This window comes from Vulpes vulpes, chromosome 7 (assembly GCF_048418805.1).
Source record: "Vulpes vulpes isolate BD-2025 chromosome 7, VulVul3, whole genome shotgun sequence".
Classification (NCBI taxonomy): domain Eukaryota; kingdom Metazoa; phylum Chordata; class Mammalia; order Carnivora; family Canidae; genus Vulpes; species Vulpes vulpes.
In genome coordinates, this window is record NC_132786.1 from 65,925,645 (window position 1) to 65,945,139 (window position 19,495).

The 19,495-nt window shown below is 59.3% G+C and overlaps 1 protein-coding gene across 14 annotated transcripts in view; it reads right to left on the reverse strand.

Moving 5' to 3' along the window:
- The window catches only part of OBSCN (obscurin, cytoskeletal calmodulin and titin-interacting RhoGEF), a 130,846-nt gene that overhangs the window by 30,689 nt on the left and 80,662 nt on the right, over positions 1–19,495 (reverse strand). For 8 of the 14 annotated variants that reach the window (XM_072763960.1, XM_072763961.1, XM_072763957.1 and 5 more), the window contains 18 exons: positions 19,144–19,416; positions 18,316–18,588; positions 17,852–18,048; positions 17,660–17,735; positions 15,695–15,967; positions 14,474–14,740; positions 12,046–12,318; positions 11,469–11,744; positions 10,883–11,170; positions 10,377–10,766; positions 9,183–9,556; positions 7,488–8,367; positions 6,504–6,782; positions 1,622–1,700; positions 1,282–1,406; positions 955–1,152; positions 449–481; positions 122–220 (listed from right to left, as the gene is read on the reverse strand). In XM_072763960.1, the coding sequence (XP_072620061.1) occupies positions 122–220; positions 449–481; positions 955–1,152; positions 1,282–1,406; positions 1,622–1,700; positions 6,504–6,782; positions 7,488–8,367; positions 9,183–9,556; positions 10,377–10,766; positions 10,883–11,170; positions 11,469–11,744; positions 12,046–12,318; positions 14,474–14,740; positions 15,695–15,967; positions 17,660–17,735; positions 17,852–18,048; positions 18,316–18,588; positions 19,144–19,416 (4,653 nt within the window). The remainder of the gene's footprint in view (positions 1–121; positions 221–448; positions 482–954; positions 1,153–1,281; positions 1,407–1,621; positions 1,701–6,503; positions 6,783–7,487; positions 8,368–9,182; positions 9,557–10,376; positions 10,767–10,882; positions 11,171–11,468; positions 11,745–12,045; positions 12,319–14,473; positions 14,741–15,694; positions 15,968–17,659; positions 17,736–17,851; positions 18,049–18,315; positions 18,589–19,143; positions 19,417–19,495) is intronic. The other 6 variants (XM_072763970.1, XM_072763963.1, XM_072763962.1 and 3 more) reach the window with 3 other exon arrangements.

Here is a 19,495-nt window from a genome sequence, read left to right on the forward strand (position 1 = left end):
CTGAGCCTCCCGGGGAGATGAGGGGATCCCAGGTGAGGGGCAGGGAGGTACCTGCTCTGAGCCTCCCCAGTTGGGGGGGGGGGGGGTCCCAGGTGGGGGCAGGGAGGTAGGAGCACCCTACCTTCCACCTTCACTGAGAAGGTGATGCTGGAGCCTTTCTTCACTTTTTTGGAGGTGAATCTTTCCAGGAACCGGGGTGGTACCAGCTGCTGCTGCACATCTGGAGAAACAGCAGGCAGTGGTGACCAGCACCTGGGGAGCCTACTCCCTGTTGGGGCACCCAGCCCAGCCACAGCCTCCAGGTCCCAGCCTCATCCTGCCCAGGGCTGGGTTTCCACAGCCTACACCCAGCCCTCCTCCCAGCCTGCCTCCATCTGCATCACGAGGTTGTGTCCCTCACGCGCTTTGGGGGAGCCACCCGCCCCCTCTGCCCTCCGAGTCTGCTCACCCAACGCTGGCTTCTCTTCAGGATCTTTGGGGCCTGAAAGAGGCAAGAAATGGAAATCAGGCCTATAGCAGCCAGGGTCCTCCTGCCCAGGGCCCTGCACCTGCTGGGGGTGGGGCCCACAGGGGAGCCCCACCCACTCCTTTACACACTTCCCAAGACCCAGGCCGCGCAGCCAGGGAGTTCACACTGAGCCTATGTGAACCCAGGCTGATGCCACCTACACCCCATGGCCCCGGGAGCGTGGTGTCCCTCTGGAGCCTACGCAAGGTCTCAGTGGAGGCTGGAGACAGACTAGGCAGCATAGGGCCAGCCAGGCCCAGACTGAAAGCACCTGCCGTCAGTGTTCAGAACTTTGGAAAACAAGGAAGCTCAGACCTCCCCTCCCACAGTGGCCCTTGGCCTCTTCCTCCGCGGGGTCTCCTGGTGCCGGCACACCTGCCTGTTGTGTCTCAGGGCCCCCCAGCACCCCGCACGGCCTGTAGCCACCACCCAGTCCCCACACCCACCCCGGACAATCAGCCGAGCGGACGAGTAGGCAGCGCCCACAGCGTTGCTGATGTAGGCCGAGTACTGGCCATCATCCTCGCAGGTGACCGACACGACCTCCAGGGTGTGCAGCGTCTTCCGGTCAGCCATGTGGATGTGCTCAGAAGCCGTCAGGGGCTGCCCATCTTTGAACCAGTACAGTCGGGGTGCCGGGTAGCCTGGGGCCACAGGAGAGTGGTCAGCACAGAGCCCTCGTCCTGGGGGCACCACCCTACAGCCCCCTGGGGCCTAGGACCGCTCAGACTACACGGTTATATCACGGCTCCTGGCCTTTCTCCCTTTCTCACCTTTCACTTTGACCTGGAACTTGGCCAGGCGTGTGCCGGGGGCCACCTGGAGATCTTTTAGCTCCTCCACCACCTGAGGCAGCTGCCCCTCCTCCGAGGTAGATTCCGTACCCTCTTGCTCCCGGCTGGTGGGGGGAACAAAGAAAGTGCAGTGAGGTGGACCAGCAAGGATCCCAGCACCTGGGGGTCAGGTCAGCCATGGTGGCTTCTGAGGGCCCTGTGTGCTGGACAGACACTGCTGGGGCCTGGATCAGAGCTCCAGCATTCAGATTCTCTTAGTGCCACCCGCTGGGGTGCCGCCACCTGCTGGGGGATAGCCCGCCTGTGTATGGTCCTCTACCTGGACAGGTAGCCCTGGGCGCTGAAGTAGGAGGAGGTCTCTGTGGCATCTGCCGCAGTTTCATAGTCTGTGCTGGTCACTGGGAAAGGAACAGTGGTCGCAGTGAGGCTTGTGTCCCACCTGCCTGGGCACAGCCCCATCCCAGGGCCAGCCACCAGCTCTCACTTCAAGGCCATCCCTGGGAGCTACAAGCATTCCTGGGGCAGACGCCATGGGGTATGTGGTTGCCAGTGGCCCTCTGCACCCAGGCTGTCACCAGCCCGTGCTTCCAGGCCTGGAGCTAACTGCAGGCCCCAACAAATTGCCAACCCTGGGTGATTCTGGGCCTCATGACAGGGGGGGCTGTGTCTTCCAGTTTTACCCACTAGGGGACCCACGCTGGAACCCAACACGCTGGCGCCTGAGCTCAGATGTGCAGCCTCCAGAACCAGGAGCAGGAACCTTCTGTTTAAGCCACATGCTCCGTGGCACCTGTTAGAGCAGCGGGACCAAGACAGCCTCCCCCATCCTGCCTCCGCCCAAAGAAGATGTCAGGAACAATGGTTGTGATCGTGGGATTTAGAATAAGAAACACACATTTGGTCTTTGTCCCAGGACCCTGGCAAGGAGTTCCTAAAACCCTTAGCATTTCCTGTGCTGAGAGCCGTAAGGTGTCTTTGTTACGTACTGAGGTGACCTTGGGCAGCCCCTCAGGATGGGGGCGAGTGGCCAGGGGACCCAACTCTGGGAGCAGAGGGTTGGATGCTTCAGTCCCACCCCCTGACCTCTGATCAGTCACCAATGGCCAGTGATGTAACCAATCACACCCACATCATGAGGCCCCATGAAAACCTGGGAGGTCGGACTTGGGGAGCTTGGAGTTGGTGAACACATGGAGACGTGGAAAGAGTGACCTGCCCCGGAGCTGGCCCCAGGTCACAGCCTTGGATAATAAGCTGGTAATGTCAGACATTTCTCTGAGATCTGAGCCGCTCCAGCAAGTTCAGAGACCCGAGGAGGGGCCATGGGAGCCTCTGGCCTGTAGCTGGGGGGTCAGCGGGGGCGACCCCTGGACTGTGGCTGGCGTCTGCTGTGAGGTGCCCTGTGGGGTGTGGATGGGGGCAGAGCGGAGTTAATTGTAGGACCCCCAACTGGTATCAGAGAATTTCTTGTTGACCCCTTACAGATAGGAAACAATAATGAGCCCCAGCTTCCTGCCTTGAGTCCAGGAGGAGCAACTGAGGCAGAGCTAGGTAGACCCTGAGTAGAGGAGCTGGTGTCCACAGGACAGAAGCCAGACAACAGAAAGCTGCAGAGGCAGTGAGCTCTCTCCTGGAGGATTCAGCAGAGCACTGGCTGGCACGTGCACGCAGGGACAGAGACACCTGAGGGGCCATTAAAACAGCGCAGAGGACGTCATGTTTCCAATCGGACTGGGAACTTCCCCAGTGGATGGCTTCAGGCTCTCAGCAGAGGGAGGGGATCAGCCCTGGACTGAGCCTGCTCCCCACCTAAGAGGAAGACCTTAGGCCTGCAGAGGTAAAGTATGCAGCCCCCACGAGGGCAGGCACCCAGTCAAGGACCACCAAACATGCTCGCAGGCAGGAAAACACCACCCAGTGGGTCAAAACCAAGCCAGGACGGTGCAGGTGGAACTGGCAGAGAAGGAAGTCAAAGTATTAGGACTGCATACATGTCTCCAAATCGTCAGAGACACAGAGCATGTGAAAAGACTCAAGAAGTTGTAGAGAAGAAAAAATACAACAATGGGACGGACAGCAGGTGAGCGATGACAGGACAGTGAAGGGAAGCAAGTAGAGGTACAAACCGCAGGAAATGAAGTGCATGGCGGCAAGAATTGTAAGGGAAGTGTGTCAGCGTGTGGTAGCATCACGGCACACAGCTTCATGTGCATGTGACTGAGGTCCCCAGACGAGGGGGAAAGTTAACACACTTGAAGAAATAACAGCCAAAAACACTTCCAAACTTGATGAGAAAACTAGAAACGCCAAATCCCAAGTGGCTCAGTGAACTGCAAGCACGAGGGAACATAAAGAAAAGCACACCCAAGAACAGCACCGTCAGAGTACTCAAGACCAGCAAAAAGAAGGAAATCCTTAAAAATAAATGCCCAGAGGCCATTTTGGAGGACTTTGAGAAACTGATCCTAAAAGTCATATAAAAATGCCAGGGACTCAGATGCTCCAAACAATCGTGCACAAGAGCAAAGCTGGAGGACTCACTTGTCTCAACTTCAACACTGAGCACGAAGCTACAGGAACCAAGATGGTGTGGGGTTGGCAGAATGACAGACATACCGATAAATGGGAGAGAGGTAGGAGACCAGAAATAGACCCATGTATGTCATGGAAATCAGTGTCTGACACGAGTTCCAAGACAGTTTTATGAAGGAAAATAGTCTTTTCTACGATCGGTCCTGGAACAACTGTATTTCCACAAGAATGGATTGGGGCCTTTCACACCATACACCCAAACGAAGCCTACACACAAGAGCTAAAACCATGAAACTCTTAGAAAAAAACAGGGGTGCAGATCTTTATAACGTCGGATCGGGCAATGGTCTTGTAGACGTGACAACAAACGTACAAGCAACCAAAGAAGCAATGGAGTTCATCACAATTAGAAATTTTTGTGCATCAAGGAACACCATCCAGAAAGTGGAAAGAAAATCCTCAGAATGGGGAAAATAATTTGAAAATCATATATCTGATAATGACCCAGTACCCAGAACATATATATGTATATAGGGTTTCTTTCTGGGATCACAGAAATGTCCTGGCACCTGATGGCAGTGACGCTTGTGCGACACGACGAATATACGTTTTCAAACGGCACATTTTTATGGCATGCAAGTGTCTAAAGCATCCCAATCCTAAGAGTAAAGGCAAGTTTTGCACAGAGAAATGAAGATACGAGTGGCGTCCTGCTTCTCAGCGGAAGCAATGCAAGCTACAAAGGTTGTCTGCGCAACAATATCTTTCAGAACCACCACAGACACACAGATGTTTTCTCCAGGCATACAAAAGGTGGAAGAACTATAGCACACCCAGGCTACGGAGAAGATGCCGAAAGGTGTCCTTCAGGCAGAAGTAAAGCGGAGCCAAAATTCACATCCCCACCGCAAAGTGAAATCCCTTCTATGTGGGCCAACATGTACAACTTTGTGTGGTTCGAGGGACCCGGCCAGCTGTTTGCAGCCGTGCTGCTAAGGGCGCGCCTGTGGCCCCGTGGCCCCTTCGCATGTGCCCAGGACCCCAGTGGGCTGCGTGTCTCAGACCCTTGGAAACACACGCAGGCCGTAAGCCCACTGAGGCAGGATGGGGGAATCCATCAGGGAGGACAATCCTGCCCACACCCCATAGATGCTTGGGTCTCCAGCTGGGACGCTGCCATGCTCGTTTCCAGAGAACATGTCCACGTGACGTTCCCGCCAGCAAGGAATGAGCGACCCCTGTCACTACACCCTGGGCACAGCGTGTTATCTCCAGTTATCATCCTCCCACCCTGCCAGGCACAGCGACGTCTCGCTGGGGTTTCGTCAGCATTTCCCTGCCGCCTAATGATGCAGACAGCTCCCACGTGCGTGTCCTCTCCTGTGAACATCTGGACATGTATTTTGCTTTGTTCTAACTGGACTTTTAATTTTTATTTATTTATTTTTTACCATTTACTGCTAAGCATTCTTTATTTTTTTTTAAGATATAGCTCTTTACTGGACATGTGGTTTGCAGACACATTCTCCCATCCTGAGGTCCATCCACACAGAGAAAATTTTACCAATTTTCCCTTTTCCCTTTTTCTGTTATCTTTACAAAGCTTTATTGAAACCTGTACATCAAGGTGACAATAATTCAGTGTTTGGAAAACAGTAACAAAAAAAGGGTATCCCAGACTCAGGTTTACCAAATAAATACTGGAAACCAGGGAGCGTGTTCCTCCATCTCTGGGCAGGAACACAGGGCCTAACAATAGCTTCTGCTGACCTGGGGACAGGAACCTGTGCTAATGGGCACATCTGCAGCATCTTTCCAGAAACCATGCCCAGCATAAAGAGGTTTGCTTTGGTCCAAAGGATGTCTTCCCAACACAAATTTAGAAGGCTGCTGTTAAGTTCTAAGTTCCTTCCAGAGTAAGCAACAGCAACTGCGACAGCCTTCACTGCTAGGTAGAGACAGAGGTCCTGAGCAAGGCAGCACAGGCTAGCATAGGGTGCTTCTCCAAAGTTTTCATGGTAACACTGCCACCTCATTACGATTAGAATAAAAAGCGTCAAATCTAAGACGTTTTTTCCTGGCTGTGGCTCCTAAAGATGTCTTCCTTTTTTTTTTTTTTTTTTCTGAAAGTATCATACTTTCATATCTTGTATTTATGGATGTAATCCATGTTGAGCTGATTTTTGTTTGAGGCCAAGGTCTAATGTTTTGTTTATAAACATCCCAACTCCTCCAGCACCATGAGATTCTATCCTGGAATCTAAAAGTCTAACCTTCCTCCACTTAGTTGCTCTTGCACTTTTCTCAAAAATAAGATGGACATACTCATGTACTCATGTGAGGCCCACCAGGAGTCACTGCGCTGGACTAAAACAGGCTTCCTGTCCCCTTGTCACTGGGGGAGACTTCTGGGGACTTAGGAACTGTGTGCTAGGAGCCAGGGACGAGACCAAATACCCACTTCTTATCTCAGCACAGCCAGTCACCCACACGTGCCTGGGGCATCTCCAAAGTCCCCAGGCCCATCCCCAGCTTAGACACCCCCCAAGGAGGTAAGGCCCCCCAGCCCCTGTGGTTCCAAATCCCGCATGACCTGACACGAGTGCTCTCTGGGTCCTCCGGCCACCCCGCCCCACCGCTCCCAGCTTCTACCCTGGGGCCACACTCACGGTCTACACGGAGCTCTGCCTTGGTGGAGGACACACCCACACTGTTCTCAGCCATGCAGCGGTAGACGCCCATGTCTGCGGGCACCACGGCCGTAATGATGAGCTGGTGGCCGCCCTGCTGGTCCTCACTGATCATGTAGTGGTCATCCTCCTCCAGCATCCTGCCGTCCTTGAACCAGCACACGGTGGGCACAGGCTGGCCTGTCACCACACAGTCGAAGCTCACGGGATACCCATCCAGTACCTCTTGATTCTGCAGCTCAGTCAGGAACACCGGGGCTAGGATGGATAGATGGGTGTACAGGGGTTCGGCCCCGGGCTTTTCCCCCAGCCACCCCAGCTGCCGGCCCCTCAGTCTGCATCATCTGCACAGCGTGCTCAAGTGAGAGTGCTGGCGGGCTCCCGGGTGGAACAGGACTGTGCCTCCGCCAGCCTCCCCCCATTCTCTGGGAGAATCTGTGCCTTGCCAGCCTGTGTCTCAGGCCACTGAGATGCTAGAGGAATAGAAGCCAGGAGACAGCAGGAGGGGGAGCTGAGGGCAGACAAAGGCTGTGTGGGCTGGGGGTCCAGGGGTTGCAAGCATGAGGACGGCCCCAAATTACACGGAGTTTTCCAGACATGACGCCATGGGTTACATGTTACATCACACCCCTCACAGCTCCCAGGGAGTCACAAGCAAAGAGTGTAAAGGCTTCAGTTGCTGGAGCAGATAGATGATGGGGGCATGGAACCCCTTCTTTTAGAATACTTGTATTCCAAACACTCACGGAGCAAAAAACACAAGCTGTGGAAAGCCAGGGTTCCTCTACCCACTTCACAGAGCAGGACCCCGAGGCCCGCAGAGGCTGGCTCATGACAGGTAGAGCGAGGACGAACAGCGAGCTCTGTCTACCCATAAATTCAGGGCTCTTCCAGCTCAGGAGTCCCCTGGGCCAGCCCCGTGCCCCTCTGTCCTGTCCCACCCCAGGCCACAAGCAGACTCACCAGCCTCGGAGGTCAGCGTGGGGAGCGCGGGGAGCGCCCTCTCCCGGGGTGCCGCAGGGGCGGGAGCCACTTTGCTGATGCGCATCTCCACCCCCCGGGGCCCCTGCTCCGACAAGCTGATGTCCACCCCGATGCCCATGGTGCCAAACATCTCCCGGAAGCACGCGGCAGCGCGCTGGGACTCAGCGAGTGACTCGAAGCGGATGTAGACGAAGCGCTCATCTTCATGGTAGGTCTGCCAGTCCCCGGGCTCCTGGGGCTCCGCGGGGCCCTCATCTGCACTGACGAAGATCTCTTCATCTGAAACCTCGGCGGGGCTCTTGGTGCGGAAGAGGCGGTGCAACCGCCGGGCTGCCCGGCGGAAGGCGTCATCCAGCTCACCCCCCGAGGAGCTCTCCGCCTCACTCTCTGTCCCGCTGACCACCACACATGCGCTGTGGGCCACATGGCCGAACTTGCTGCTCACCTGGCAGGTGTAGCGGCCGGCATCAGCACGGCCCAGGCCCGTGACCAGCAGAGAACAGGTGCCGTCCCCAAGCTGGTCGATGTGGTGGTGCCGGCCGTCAGTCAGCTCCACACCATCCTTCAGCCAGCAGGCATGCACGTCCGCCTTGCTGGACACCACACACTCCAGACGCAGGACATCCCCCACCTGGACCTCGGTGTCCCTGAATGTGCGGGAGAACGCAGGTCCCTCCTGCTGCTTCATCTCCTTGCGGACCTTGTAGCCCTTAAAGGCAGCCTGGATCTTCACGGCTGCTTTGTCCATGGATGGGTCACTCAGGTCCTCAGCACTCAGGTCTGCTGGTGCAGAGTGAGCTGCAGCTGGCTGCTCCTGATGCTTCTGTGGCCTCCCAGATGAGACTGTGGAAACCCCGACCTGTGCACACACGGAAGGTTTGGAAACTGAGGCCTGTGACAGGGCCAGGATGGGGCAGGAATGTATGGAGCGGAGCAGGAAGCAAAGCCCAGGTCTGCTGCCCCAACTCCACGTGGAGCCACTTCCTGCCCACCCAACAACTGGTCAACCATCGCATGCCTCAGGGCTCCTACTGCCACTGAGAGGCAACTCCACCTTCCCTGAGTCACTCTAAGTGGTAACCCAGACAGAGTGACAGGTTGTGAGGGACACCACAGAGAAACCAGTTCCAGCTCGTAGCAGCCAGGTGGATGGTGGGGTGGGTGGATGGGTACGAGGTGGGCAGATAGGTGAGTGCTGGATGGGTAGATGGGTGAGGGGTGGATGGATGAGGGGTGGGTGGGTAGGTGAGATGGTAAGTGGGTGGGTGAATGGTGGGTGCATCATTGAGATAGGTGGTAGATAGTTGGATGGTGGTTGGGTACATGAGAGAGTGAATGGTGGAAGGATGGGTGGGCAGTGGATGGATAAACAGATGATGGATGGATGGATGGATGGATGGATGGATGGATGGATGGAGAGGTAGTGAGTGAATGGTGGAGGGATGGGTGCTGGATGATGTAAGGATGGGTGGATGGATGGGTGGTGGCTGGGCGATGTGTGAATGGACAACAGGTGTATGGACAACGGCTGGCAGATGGGTAGTGAGCGGATAGGTGGCTGTATAAGCTGGCGTCAAATGGACAGATGATGGAACAACACGGGGTGGCTGGTGGAAGACTGGTAGAGACCTAAGACGTCCAGGCTGCTCCCTGCAGGCCACACAGGGCACTCACCTTGCTGGCTGGGGGTGAGGTGCTGGGCCTTCCAGCCTTCTTGAGGTAGGTAACCAGGGAAGGAGTGCCTGCCCGGGACTCGTCATCAGAGCTGGTGTGCGAGAGGTCAGCCTCCCCAGTGCGTGCCAGCTCGTCTGCCGTGGAGTAGTCCTCGGACAGGTCAGGGGCCGCTTCCTCTGCCTCCTGCCGCAGGCGCTGCACGCGCCCGTCCTCCTCGGGCAGCTCACTGATGGAGTCCAGCGTGGGCTCACGGCTCATGCGGCGCTTCCTTGCCAGGGCTTCCCACAGCAGGTGCAGGTCACCCTCTTGGGCCGCCTCAGGGGGCAGGCTGGGCTGCACAGGGGCCTCATCCCTGGATCCTGGGGTCAGCTCCACTGAAGAGGACATGCTGCTGGTCAGCAGGGTGGGCACACAGCCTTGATCCTGGGCCGGCCTTGGCTGCTGACTGCGCTGCCTGCCTGGGCCGCCAAGAGCTCTGAAGGCCCACTGTGCACAAGGATTTAGGGGTTCTGGACTGGCCCTGGGCCCCAGCTCCCCTGGGGAGGCCAGACCTCAACCTACCTCAGGCTCCTGCACAGGGGGAGTGGGCCCAAGCAGAAGGCCAGAGGCAGTGCAGGTGCAGGGGGGCTCATGGTGTGAAGGGGCTCATATTGTGGGGGGTTCATAGTGTTAGGGGGGCTCAGAGCACAGGAGGTGGGGGCATGAGTTCAGGGGAGTGTGGTTCAGAGTGGGGGGCCCATAGTGTGGTGGTGCTCAGAGCATAAAGGTGGGGTCAGAGCATGGGGTTGGGGAGTCAGAGTGAGGGACTCAGAAGGTAGGGGGAGGGAGGCTCAGAGTGCAGGTGAGGGGACGCAGAGCATGGGAGGTGTGGGGTGCAGGGCATGAGGGGGAGGCTCAGAACGCTGGTGGAGGGACGCAGAGCATTGGGGGTGTGGGATGCAGGGCATAGGGTGGAGGCCCACAGGGCAGGGTTGGCCAGGGTCCTGTGGGGGAGCAGTGTGAGCTGAGCTGCCAGCCTTCTGAGGAAGCTGAGCCACAGGACTCTGTGCATTTCCCCCACCAGGCCTCAGTTTGACAGGAGGCAGGCTCCTTAAGAGGACCCCCTGACTGTCTCCAGGGAGCTAATGAGGATGAAGGCCCAGCTCATTCCCACATCCCATGCCCTCCCACCCCCACTGGGTCCCCAGGACGCACCCTGGAAGGAGGCAGTGGCTGCAGAGGAGGTGGGGTCCCAGGCAGGGCTGCAGCAGTACTCCCCCTGGTCCTCCGCCGAGAAGCCCCGGATGACCAGCGTATGTCGCTGACCCCGGCAGAGAACCTGGACGCGCCCGCCAGGTTGGATGAGCTCCGTCCCCTTCAGCCAGACAACTTCACCCGCCTCGGCCACCTCGCACTCCAGACACAGGTCCTCGCCGGCACCCACCTGCCGGGTTTCTGGAGCAGGGAGCATGGGAGCCAGGGGTGCAGGAACTGGGTGCGCAAGAGCCCGGGTCTCTGGAGCTGGGGGCACTAGGGTGGGGGGTGCCGGAGCCCAGGTCTCTGGAGCTGGGGGCGTGGGAGCTGGGGACGCTGGAGCGGAGGGCTCTGTGGGCAAAACCACCACTTCAGCAGACATGCCCCGAGGCTCCTCAGCCTGGGAAGACCAGGAGTGCTCTGGGCAGACTTCACCCTCAATAGCCACAGGGCGCACAGCGACTCACCTAGCCTCACTGTCTGGGGCAGGTGCACTGGCTCCCCAGCCCCCACTGGGCCCACTGCTGCCACGCGGAAGCGGTAGGTCTCCCCAGGGGCCAGGCCGTCCACGATGCACTCAGGCCCGGGCACCAGCTCGTGGCACAGCCGCCACTCGCCCGTGGTGGCTGCCTTCATCTCCACCCGATAGCCGCACAGCCCACCGCCACCATCGCTTGCCGGCGCCACCCATGACAGCGTCACAGAGCGGCCAGTTTGCGCCACCACCTCAGCGTCCTCTGGGGGGTCCGGGAGGCCTGCAGGGAGGAGGGCTGGTCAGTGGAGGCTCCCCATCAGTGCCCGCGGGTGCCCAGCCTGCCTGCCTGGGGTCTGATCCCAGGGTGGGGAGTGGGTGCCGGGTGGTCCACCCCCACAGGCTGGTGAGCCGCTGTGCTTGGGGTCCAGACCCTCTGAGACAGCAAAGGCCACGCTGCGCTCGGGAACCAGGGAGACCGTGTGCCCCAGCCCACCAGGACGGCCCCTCTGGGACCAGAACAGCTGAGCACCCAACCCACACACACTCCCGCCCGCGCAGCAGTCTCGAGAGCCACCCACTCAGCACGGTGAGCCGGGCGGAGGCCACGGCGTCGTGGGCGGCGAAGGTGACCTCGCCAGCGTGGTGTGGCTGGGCACCGCGCAGCAGCAAGGCGTGGTGGCTGCCATCTGCAGTGACCGTCCAGTCAGGGTCGTCCGGCCGCACGGCGGCCCCATTGATGTACCAGGTAGCCTCGCCCACCGGCACCGCCTCGCTCAGCACGCAGGTGAAGTGGGCCCGCCCGCCAACTCGGACCGACGCGTCCCGTGGCGACTCCAGCACGTCCAGGCGCCAGCCTGTGGGGCGGGTCTGCGGTGAGCGCGTCCAGGGGCTGCCTGGAGGCAGGGCGGGGAGCCCCGGAGCCACGGCGTCCGCCAGCCCCGGCCCCTGTCCCCTGGCCGAGGAGGAGGCCGGCCCGCGCAGGAGGGGTCTCAAAGACCAGCGCCCCCAGACCCCAGCCCTGCACCTCCCCTGGGCGGGATCCGGTGGGAGGGGTCTCAGACACCTGGCTCCACCCTGCAGCCCCGCCTCTCCCACACACCTGGGGCGCAGCCTCCGGTGGGAAGTACCTCAGATACGGCCCCCCACACCCCTAACCTCTGACTGTGAGGAATGCGGAAGTCACCACATCCCCCGCCAGGAAGGTCACCCGGCAACTGTCCTGCCGCCGCAGGTTTTTGAGCAGAAGCAGATGCCGCAGACCGTTCTCGAAGTAGACCACCTCCGCGTTTTCTGAGGTGTGCACAGGTTCATCGTCCAGCAGCCAGGTGTGGGCGGCCACCTCAGGGCGGGACAGCTGGCACTCGAACAGTGCCTCGCCACCTTCCAGTGTGTCCACGTTCTCCAAACCGCGTACCACGGTGTTCTTGGCTGCGGGGAACGGGCAGCTCAGGGCGCGTGGGGGCCTCCTCTGCACTGACTCCACACAGTCAGGGGGAAGAGCCTCCCCCGCAGGAGAAAGGGTCCGAGGGCTGAACATAAGGCCGCCAGGGGAAGGGCAGTGTGCGGTGTCACTTGGGGCCTATGCACCCCCACAGCATCACGGCTCTGGTGGCCTTCAATTGTGGCCAGGGAGGGGGTTCTCCACACCAGCCAGGTGAGACGGCTTACTCAGCGGTGTTCCCAGAGCTGCCTGACCCACAGCCAGGCTCATACCCCCCACCTGTACCCCAAGAGCTGTGCCCCTGCGGGGACTACAGAGTGCAGCTCTGGAAATGCGCACCCATCTTCCCAGCCCTGAGCCAGAGCTGAGGCAGGCCAGTCTGCTCCCTGACTCCCACACACCAGCCCTGTCCCTATTCCTGACCCACTCTAATCCTCTTCCGCACACGGTACACTGGTCTTACTAAGTGAGCATGGGTTTCTTCGGTAAGCCATGAGCTCAGGAATGGGGGTTCCTGGCCCCAATGCCAGCTCAGTGCCTGACTGCACAGGCCTGCCCCTGCCACGGCCCATTCCTGTCACGTACCACCTCTTGGGCAGGTGATATCTGAGTGGGCTTCCAGGAGAATGAACCTCAGGGCATGACTGAGCTGGGTGGGGTAGTCATCTAGGCAGGAGGAGTGAGAAGAGAGGACACCAGGATAGGAATGAAGGCAGGATGGTCAGCAGAGCAAGGGATTCAAGGCACCAGGTGGGGTCCTGGCGGCAAAGCTGCATGTTAGGCCAGAAAGGAGGGCCAGGTGGGCCAGGGCTGGCCCAGATGCTGGCAAGGGTGTGACCCTGATGCATGCGACCTCAGGAAGCCACTGCCTACAGGATCTGACCTGACAGAAGAGGGGACAGCCAAGCCCACAGCCCCACCTGCTGTCTGAGGGACGTGCCCAAATGAAACTTGTTCACAGCCCAGGACTGAATCCAAACTTGTGCACGCGCCCTGCAGGCAAGCGTGTCTGCTCAGGACCAGCAGCCCCAGGGACTGAAGGGACCAGAGCAGAGGCCCCCAAGGACCTGTCCACATTCCTCTTCTGGCTGCCTTCCTGGGCCTGGGCCGCTCACAGACCACACATCCCCACATCCTGGCCCTGCTCCTCCCACATCAGAATAAACAGCGGCCACAGCCTAGCAGCCCATCCACACCTCCACTGTGCACTGATGGCTACTTTGGGGCCACAGCTGCCCTTAGTCATGAGGGGAGGAGCAGTGGGGTGACTGCCAAGCCTGCAGTCACCCAGAGTTACCGAGATGGCACCTAGAGTCACCCAGACTGGCGCCAAGATGACACCCAGATGGCACCCAGAGTCACCCAGATCACACCCAGATGGCACTCCTGCTTCATCTCTATACAATCCCGGATATCCAGGCAACAGCAAGCCCCTGAGCCCCCTGCTGTCTCCCACCTCTCTGGGCTCCCCTGTCTACCTACCCTGCCCAGATGCCCTGTCCCCCCACTCCCACCTCTGTCCAGCCTGGCACTCACAGCAGCCCCTGCCCACAGCTGCTATCACGTCCTCCTGCAGCTCCCACCGGGATAGTCCCCAGAATGGAGGAACTGCTGCCTATTCTGATCTGTGTCCCCAAGTGACCACAAAAAAAAGTTTTTTAAAAACTTAGCTCTTTAAAGAGTGAAGGAAGGGGTGGGCAGGCAGTGGCCAGACAAGCCCACCTGCTCATCCTGATGGCCCAGAACACTGCTCCCACCCTCCTGCTCACTCGCCACTAGGAACGGTTCAGATTTTCCCAGATAGGAAGTGGCATCAGCCAAGTGATGACCCCCTCTGACAGGGGCTGCAGCCAACACCACTCTCCTGATTCCCCAGAGCGTCCTTGCTGTACACAGACAGGGACACAGGGCTCCAGTGCCCTCTAGGTGGCCAGCCTGGAAAGCAGAGTAACCAAGACCCCAGGATTCCAGGAGCTTAGCCCAGCACCCCCATCCTGTCCCGTCACGCTGCTGTGGAAGGAGCAGGGGGCTGCCTGCTGCGACCCTGTCTTTCTGGCCTGGTCACAGGGCATAGGCTGTCGCCGCCTGTCTCTATACCACTAAGGACGATCCCAGCCACGCCAGAGCTGTGCAAGGCCTCACCTTGCACTTGCAGCAGGGCCACCACATGGGTGCCCGCAGCCTCACAAGAATAGATGCCACTGTCGCAGGGCAAGGCCGGCCGGAAGGACAGCCTGGCCACGGTCCAGTCCTGCTCTATGACGACACGGCGCCCGTCGGCGCGCACCTCCTGCTCGTCCATCTTCCACGTGGCCTGCACGGGCCGTGAGTACTGGCAGAGGAGCTCGGCCGGGCCGCCCTCCTCCACCACCAGGTCTTGCATGGCACTGACCACCTCCACCGTGGGATCTGTCGGCCGACACCCCGGTCACGCGTCAGCTGGAGCCACGCAGCTGGACCCCACCCTCCCTCTGCCCTCAGAGGCTTGGCAGCAAGCAAGCGCAAGGCTGCGGCGTGAGGGGACCTGTAATGATGACCCAGGGCCCTCTTCACAGGGCAAGCCATGCCTGCCCCCCGCACCACCCACCCTGGCAGATAGCCCTCAGGGCTAAGCCCTCCCGTCCCCTGGGTCCCTGCATCCCCCTGAACCCCTGGCCCAGGGCATGCTTTGCCTCAGCAGGGACACAGCACCTCTCCCCAAAAGCCCCCTGCTGGACACACGGCACCTCCAGCCTAGGTTCTTCTCCAGAGGCCTTGCCAACCTCCTTGGGGTCCCTATCCCTTGTTAGCCTGCTGAAATCCTACTCAACTAATGGTTCACCCCTCAGATGTGGGTGAACGTCCACACTTATTCTAAAGCACAGAGGAGGATCAGGGCAAAAGTGCCGGGTGAAGCCTTTCTGGCCAGCCATCCCAGGGGGACCGGACACCCCCACTGGTGTTCCCCGAAAAAGCCTAGCTCAAAGGGCACAGGACCTCAACTGAGCCCACAGCAAGGGAAGCAGCCACGAGCAGGGACAGTGCAGGCTCGGCCCAGGGCCAGGAAGGGGACTCTCGCCTCCTGGCAGCCCTGTAGACAAGCACCTGGCCACACAGCAGGGGCCAGGCAGGAGGCAGTGCCTGGGCCCCACAAGTGGGTGGGATGGGGTTGGCTTACAGCTTTACCATTGCCCAGCCTGACCTTCTCATCCACCAGTCAGGCCAGCAGACCTCCCACTGTGCCTGCCCATGACACGCACAGAGCAATGCCCAGTCCGTGTCCCAGGACCTGCCCAAACCTGCCACCCCGGGAGCCTGCAGCAAGCGTGCGGAGTCAGTAGGTGCAGAAGCGCCAGCTAAGGGCAGGGTCCCATTGGCCAATACCTTTGACCAACAACTTGGCTGTGGAGACCAGGGGCCCTGCGCGGTAGGTGATGGTGCCGGAGTCGGCAACCCCCAGGCCTGAGAGTGTGAGGGAGTGGAAGGTCCCATCACGCACGGAGATGGCACTCTCGGGGCCATCCTGCAGCAGGGTGCCATCCAGCCACCAGCGGGCTTCCGGCCCACCCGCACGGGACACCTCACAGGAGAACGTGGCCACCTCCCCCGCAAAGACGTCCACATTCTGCAAGCCACGTACCAGGCATGGTGCTGCCTCTGCGCAAGAGGGCAAAAGGAGGGGAGCTGTGCATCCTGGGTTTGTGGGGCCAAGCTGGGGTCCACACAGGCTACGCTGGGCTGAGTCTAGAGATCTACCCAGGCCAGCTGGATCACCTCACTTGTAGAATGATAGGCAGAGACTACCTACAGCAAGCCCATGGAGGGCCGCCTCAGCCCCCCTGTACCCAACACCCCCACTGGAACATGTCCAGGTTCACCAAATGAGACTGATGACCTACATCCATGCCCTTTTCAGAAGGCACAACACATAAGCTCCATGCCCCCAGAATGTGATCTCTGTGGGGTGGGTGTAGGGTGAAAAGAAGCCTGCTGCTCTGATAGGGTGGGGGGTATCTCCCTTGGGAAGTAAGCCCTCCATCCCTGGAAGTGTAGAAGCAGGTACTTCTCCCATCCCCAGAGCTCCATTTGTCCAGACGTCTTGAGGTCCCCCCAGCCCTAAGATTCCTGGGCCCTAATGCCGTGTGGCAATTGCCCCCTGCTCTGTCATGCAGTAGGACCTGAACCCAGGGCCTTCCTAGACACAGATGATGACTGCTCTGTACCTGTGTGCCCACCATGGCTGCATGGCTGCTCCCCTCAGAAGACTCCCATGCCCTTCCTAATGGTGCACTTAATAGTGCACCATTAACATTCCAGCCTGCACTTGCCCTTCCACCCTCTCCCCAAAGTGCACACCTGATGGCATCCTTGCCCTACCCCATCAGCTCCCCATTCCCATCTCCAGTAGAGTTCCCAAGTTCATCTATATGCCACCTACCAGGGCATCCATTCACACACCCCCAGGCTCACAGCCCTCCCCACAAGGCTATGGCCAGGTATCTGACATGAGCCAGCACACTCCAACAGGAGACACCGGGCCAAGAGGCACAGCCCTCAGTGGAGCCTGCAAAGTCCAACCCAGTCCCATGCTGCCCCCTTACAGATGCCCACCCTGGACCCACTCCCACTCCACTCAGGACACCCAGAGTGCCACTCCTCCTCCATCACTCAACTTGAGGGCACTGCACTCTGGAGCCTTTCCCAGTCCCACAGTCCACAGAGCTAACTGTGTCTGTCCACCCTTTGAAGATCCCAGAACAGGGGAGGGGACCTGAGATTCAGGACACATACTGTCTCTATGTCCAACTCTAGATGAGCACATGGATAGAGGTGGGTGGATAGATGATGGATGGATAGATGGATGGATGGATGGGTGGATGGATGGTGGATAGATAAATGTTGGATAAGCAGATGGATAAATGGATACGGTGGGTGGATCTGCAGTAGCTGGATGGATGGTGGGTGGATGACAGATGCATGAATGGATGGTGGGTGAACGTGCAGTAGATGGATGGATGGATAGCAGATGGATGTGCAGTAGATGGATGGATGGATGGATGGAGGGTGGATAGATGATGGATGGGTGGATGAGCAGATGGATGAATGGATGGTGATTTGACAGATGGATGGGTAGTGGACGGATGGCAGATGAGCACATGGACAGTAAATGAACAGATGGACAGATGGATGGTGAATGGATGGATGGTGGATGGGTACATGGTGGAGAGGTGGATTAAAAGGTAGATATGTGGATGTAGACAGAAAAATGTGTGGTGAATGGACGGGTGGATGGAAGAGTAGAGGAATGACCCGCAGGCACGCGGCTGGTTATCGGAGCAAGCTGCCCACCTGTGACCTTTAGCTGGGCCTCCGAGCTACACGAGCCCACTTGGAAACTGATGGTTCCAGCATCCTCCAGGGTTACCTAAAGGAGAGAGGGGGGTCTCAGCCTGGCAGCCCTGCTCCCATCATTTCCACAGGCCCCCAGCCCAGCCCCACCCCACATGCATCGTGGCAGGCAGCAGGTCCCAGGGAGCCTACCTTGTGCAGGGTGAGCAAGTGGAGCGTGCCATGCTCTACTGTGATGTCATTCATCTCGTTGGCCTTCAAGGGCACCCCTCCCAGGGCCCAGTGGGCCTCCTGACCAGAGGCCCTGGACAGTTGGCACCGGAAGTGGGCATCCTGGCCCTCACTGAGCTGCACATCCTGTAGGGCCTCCACGATGGTGACCTCGGGGACTGTGCAGTGGGAGACAGGGCATTGGCCTCTGTGCCAGGCGTGCCTCCCAGCCCCCAGGGCCCGCCCTAGCACCCAATCCCATTTCCTGGAGACATCACGTGGGGCATCACTCCAGTGCATCTTGGCCACCCCGGCACCACCCATTCACAGGGCCACCTCCCCACCGGTTCCCTCCCTGCAAGGGCAGGGACCCAGGGACCTGTCGGGCCCACACAGGGCCTGGACCTTCCACCCTGGGGGCAGTGAGCCAGCCTGGAGCCCACTACCTCGGACAGTGAGCTGGGCGGAGGATGTGTGCCTGCCCACATGGAAGGAGACGGTGCCTGCATCCTCTGGTGTCACACCCTTCAGCTGCAGCATGTGGGTGCGGCCGCTTCGCACAGACACCTCCGTCACCTCGTTGCTCTGCAGGGGCAGGCCTTGGAGCCGCCACTCCACATCCGTGACACCGGCCCGTGACACCTCGCAACTGAACTCCACATCCCCATCGACCTGCACCTCAGCATCCACCAGCCCCCGCACGATGGTCACCTCTGGTTCTGGGGTATAGGTGAAGAGATCCCTTCACCAGCCAGGCCAGGGCACCCAGGCCAACCTCCCACTCCTCCTTCTCTGAGAAGCTTTCCTGAACACCCTCACTCTTCTCTTGCCACAGCCTCTATGTGCCCCACATGACATTTGTCACCATGACATTCAATTCCTAGGGGCAGAGACCCGGCTGGGGGTGCCTCTGTTTGGAGGAAATATAAAAGGAGTTGTGGAGGGGTGGGCTGCCTCTGTCCATCCCCACCCTGTGGCCAGCCCTACCCTAGCCAGGACAGCAGGGAGCCAAGCCCTTTGAGAGACGCAGGGGCTCCATGGCGACGACCAGGACAGGCCGCCCACCCATGGGCTGGGGGTGAGAGGCAGGGCAGTGTCTGGGGAGGGGTGCAGCTTGTTTCCCAGAGCAGAGCAGAAAGGACAAGAGAGAGCCTATGACCCCAGAGCCGCCAAAACAAGGTACAGACAAGTGCTTGACCTTAATGGGTGCTGGGCTGGGCCAGGTGTACGCCTGGGCAGCCGCAGGGAGAAAGTGTGTGGCAGCGAGGACTCACCTTTGACCATGACAGAAGCCATGGTTTTCTGACCACCGGCCATGCAGACGTACTCGCCAGTGTCTTTGGGCTCTAGCCCGTGGATGAGCAGCTCACACGTGGTTCCCACGCGCCTTATCTCATATTTGGGGCTCAGGTGCAGCTCCACACCCTCCTTGAGCCACTGCACTGGGACATCAGTCTCTGCCTTGCTCAGCTGGCAGTGCAGCCAGGCCACACCGCCTTCTTCCTGCTCCGTGCTCTGCAGCTCCTCCTGGAACACGGGCCTGGGGGCTGGGGGGCCAGGGAGCGTTGCTTAGGGCTGCCAAGCAAGGCTCTGGGCTCCCAGCCGGGGATTGAGGGCTCCAGGGGG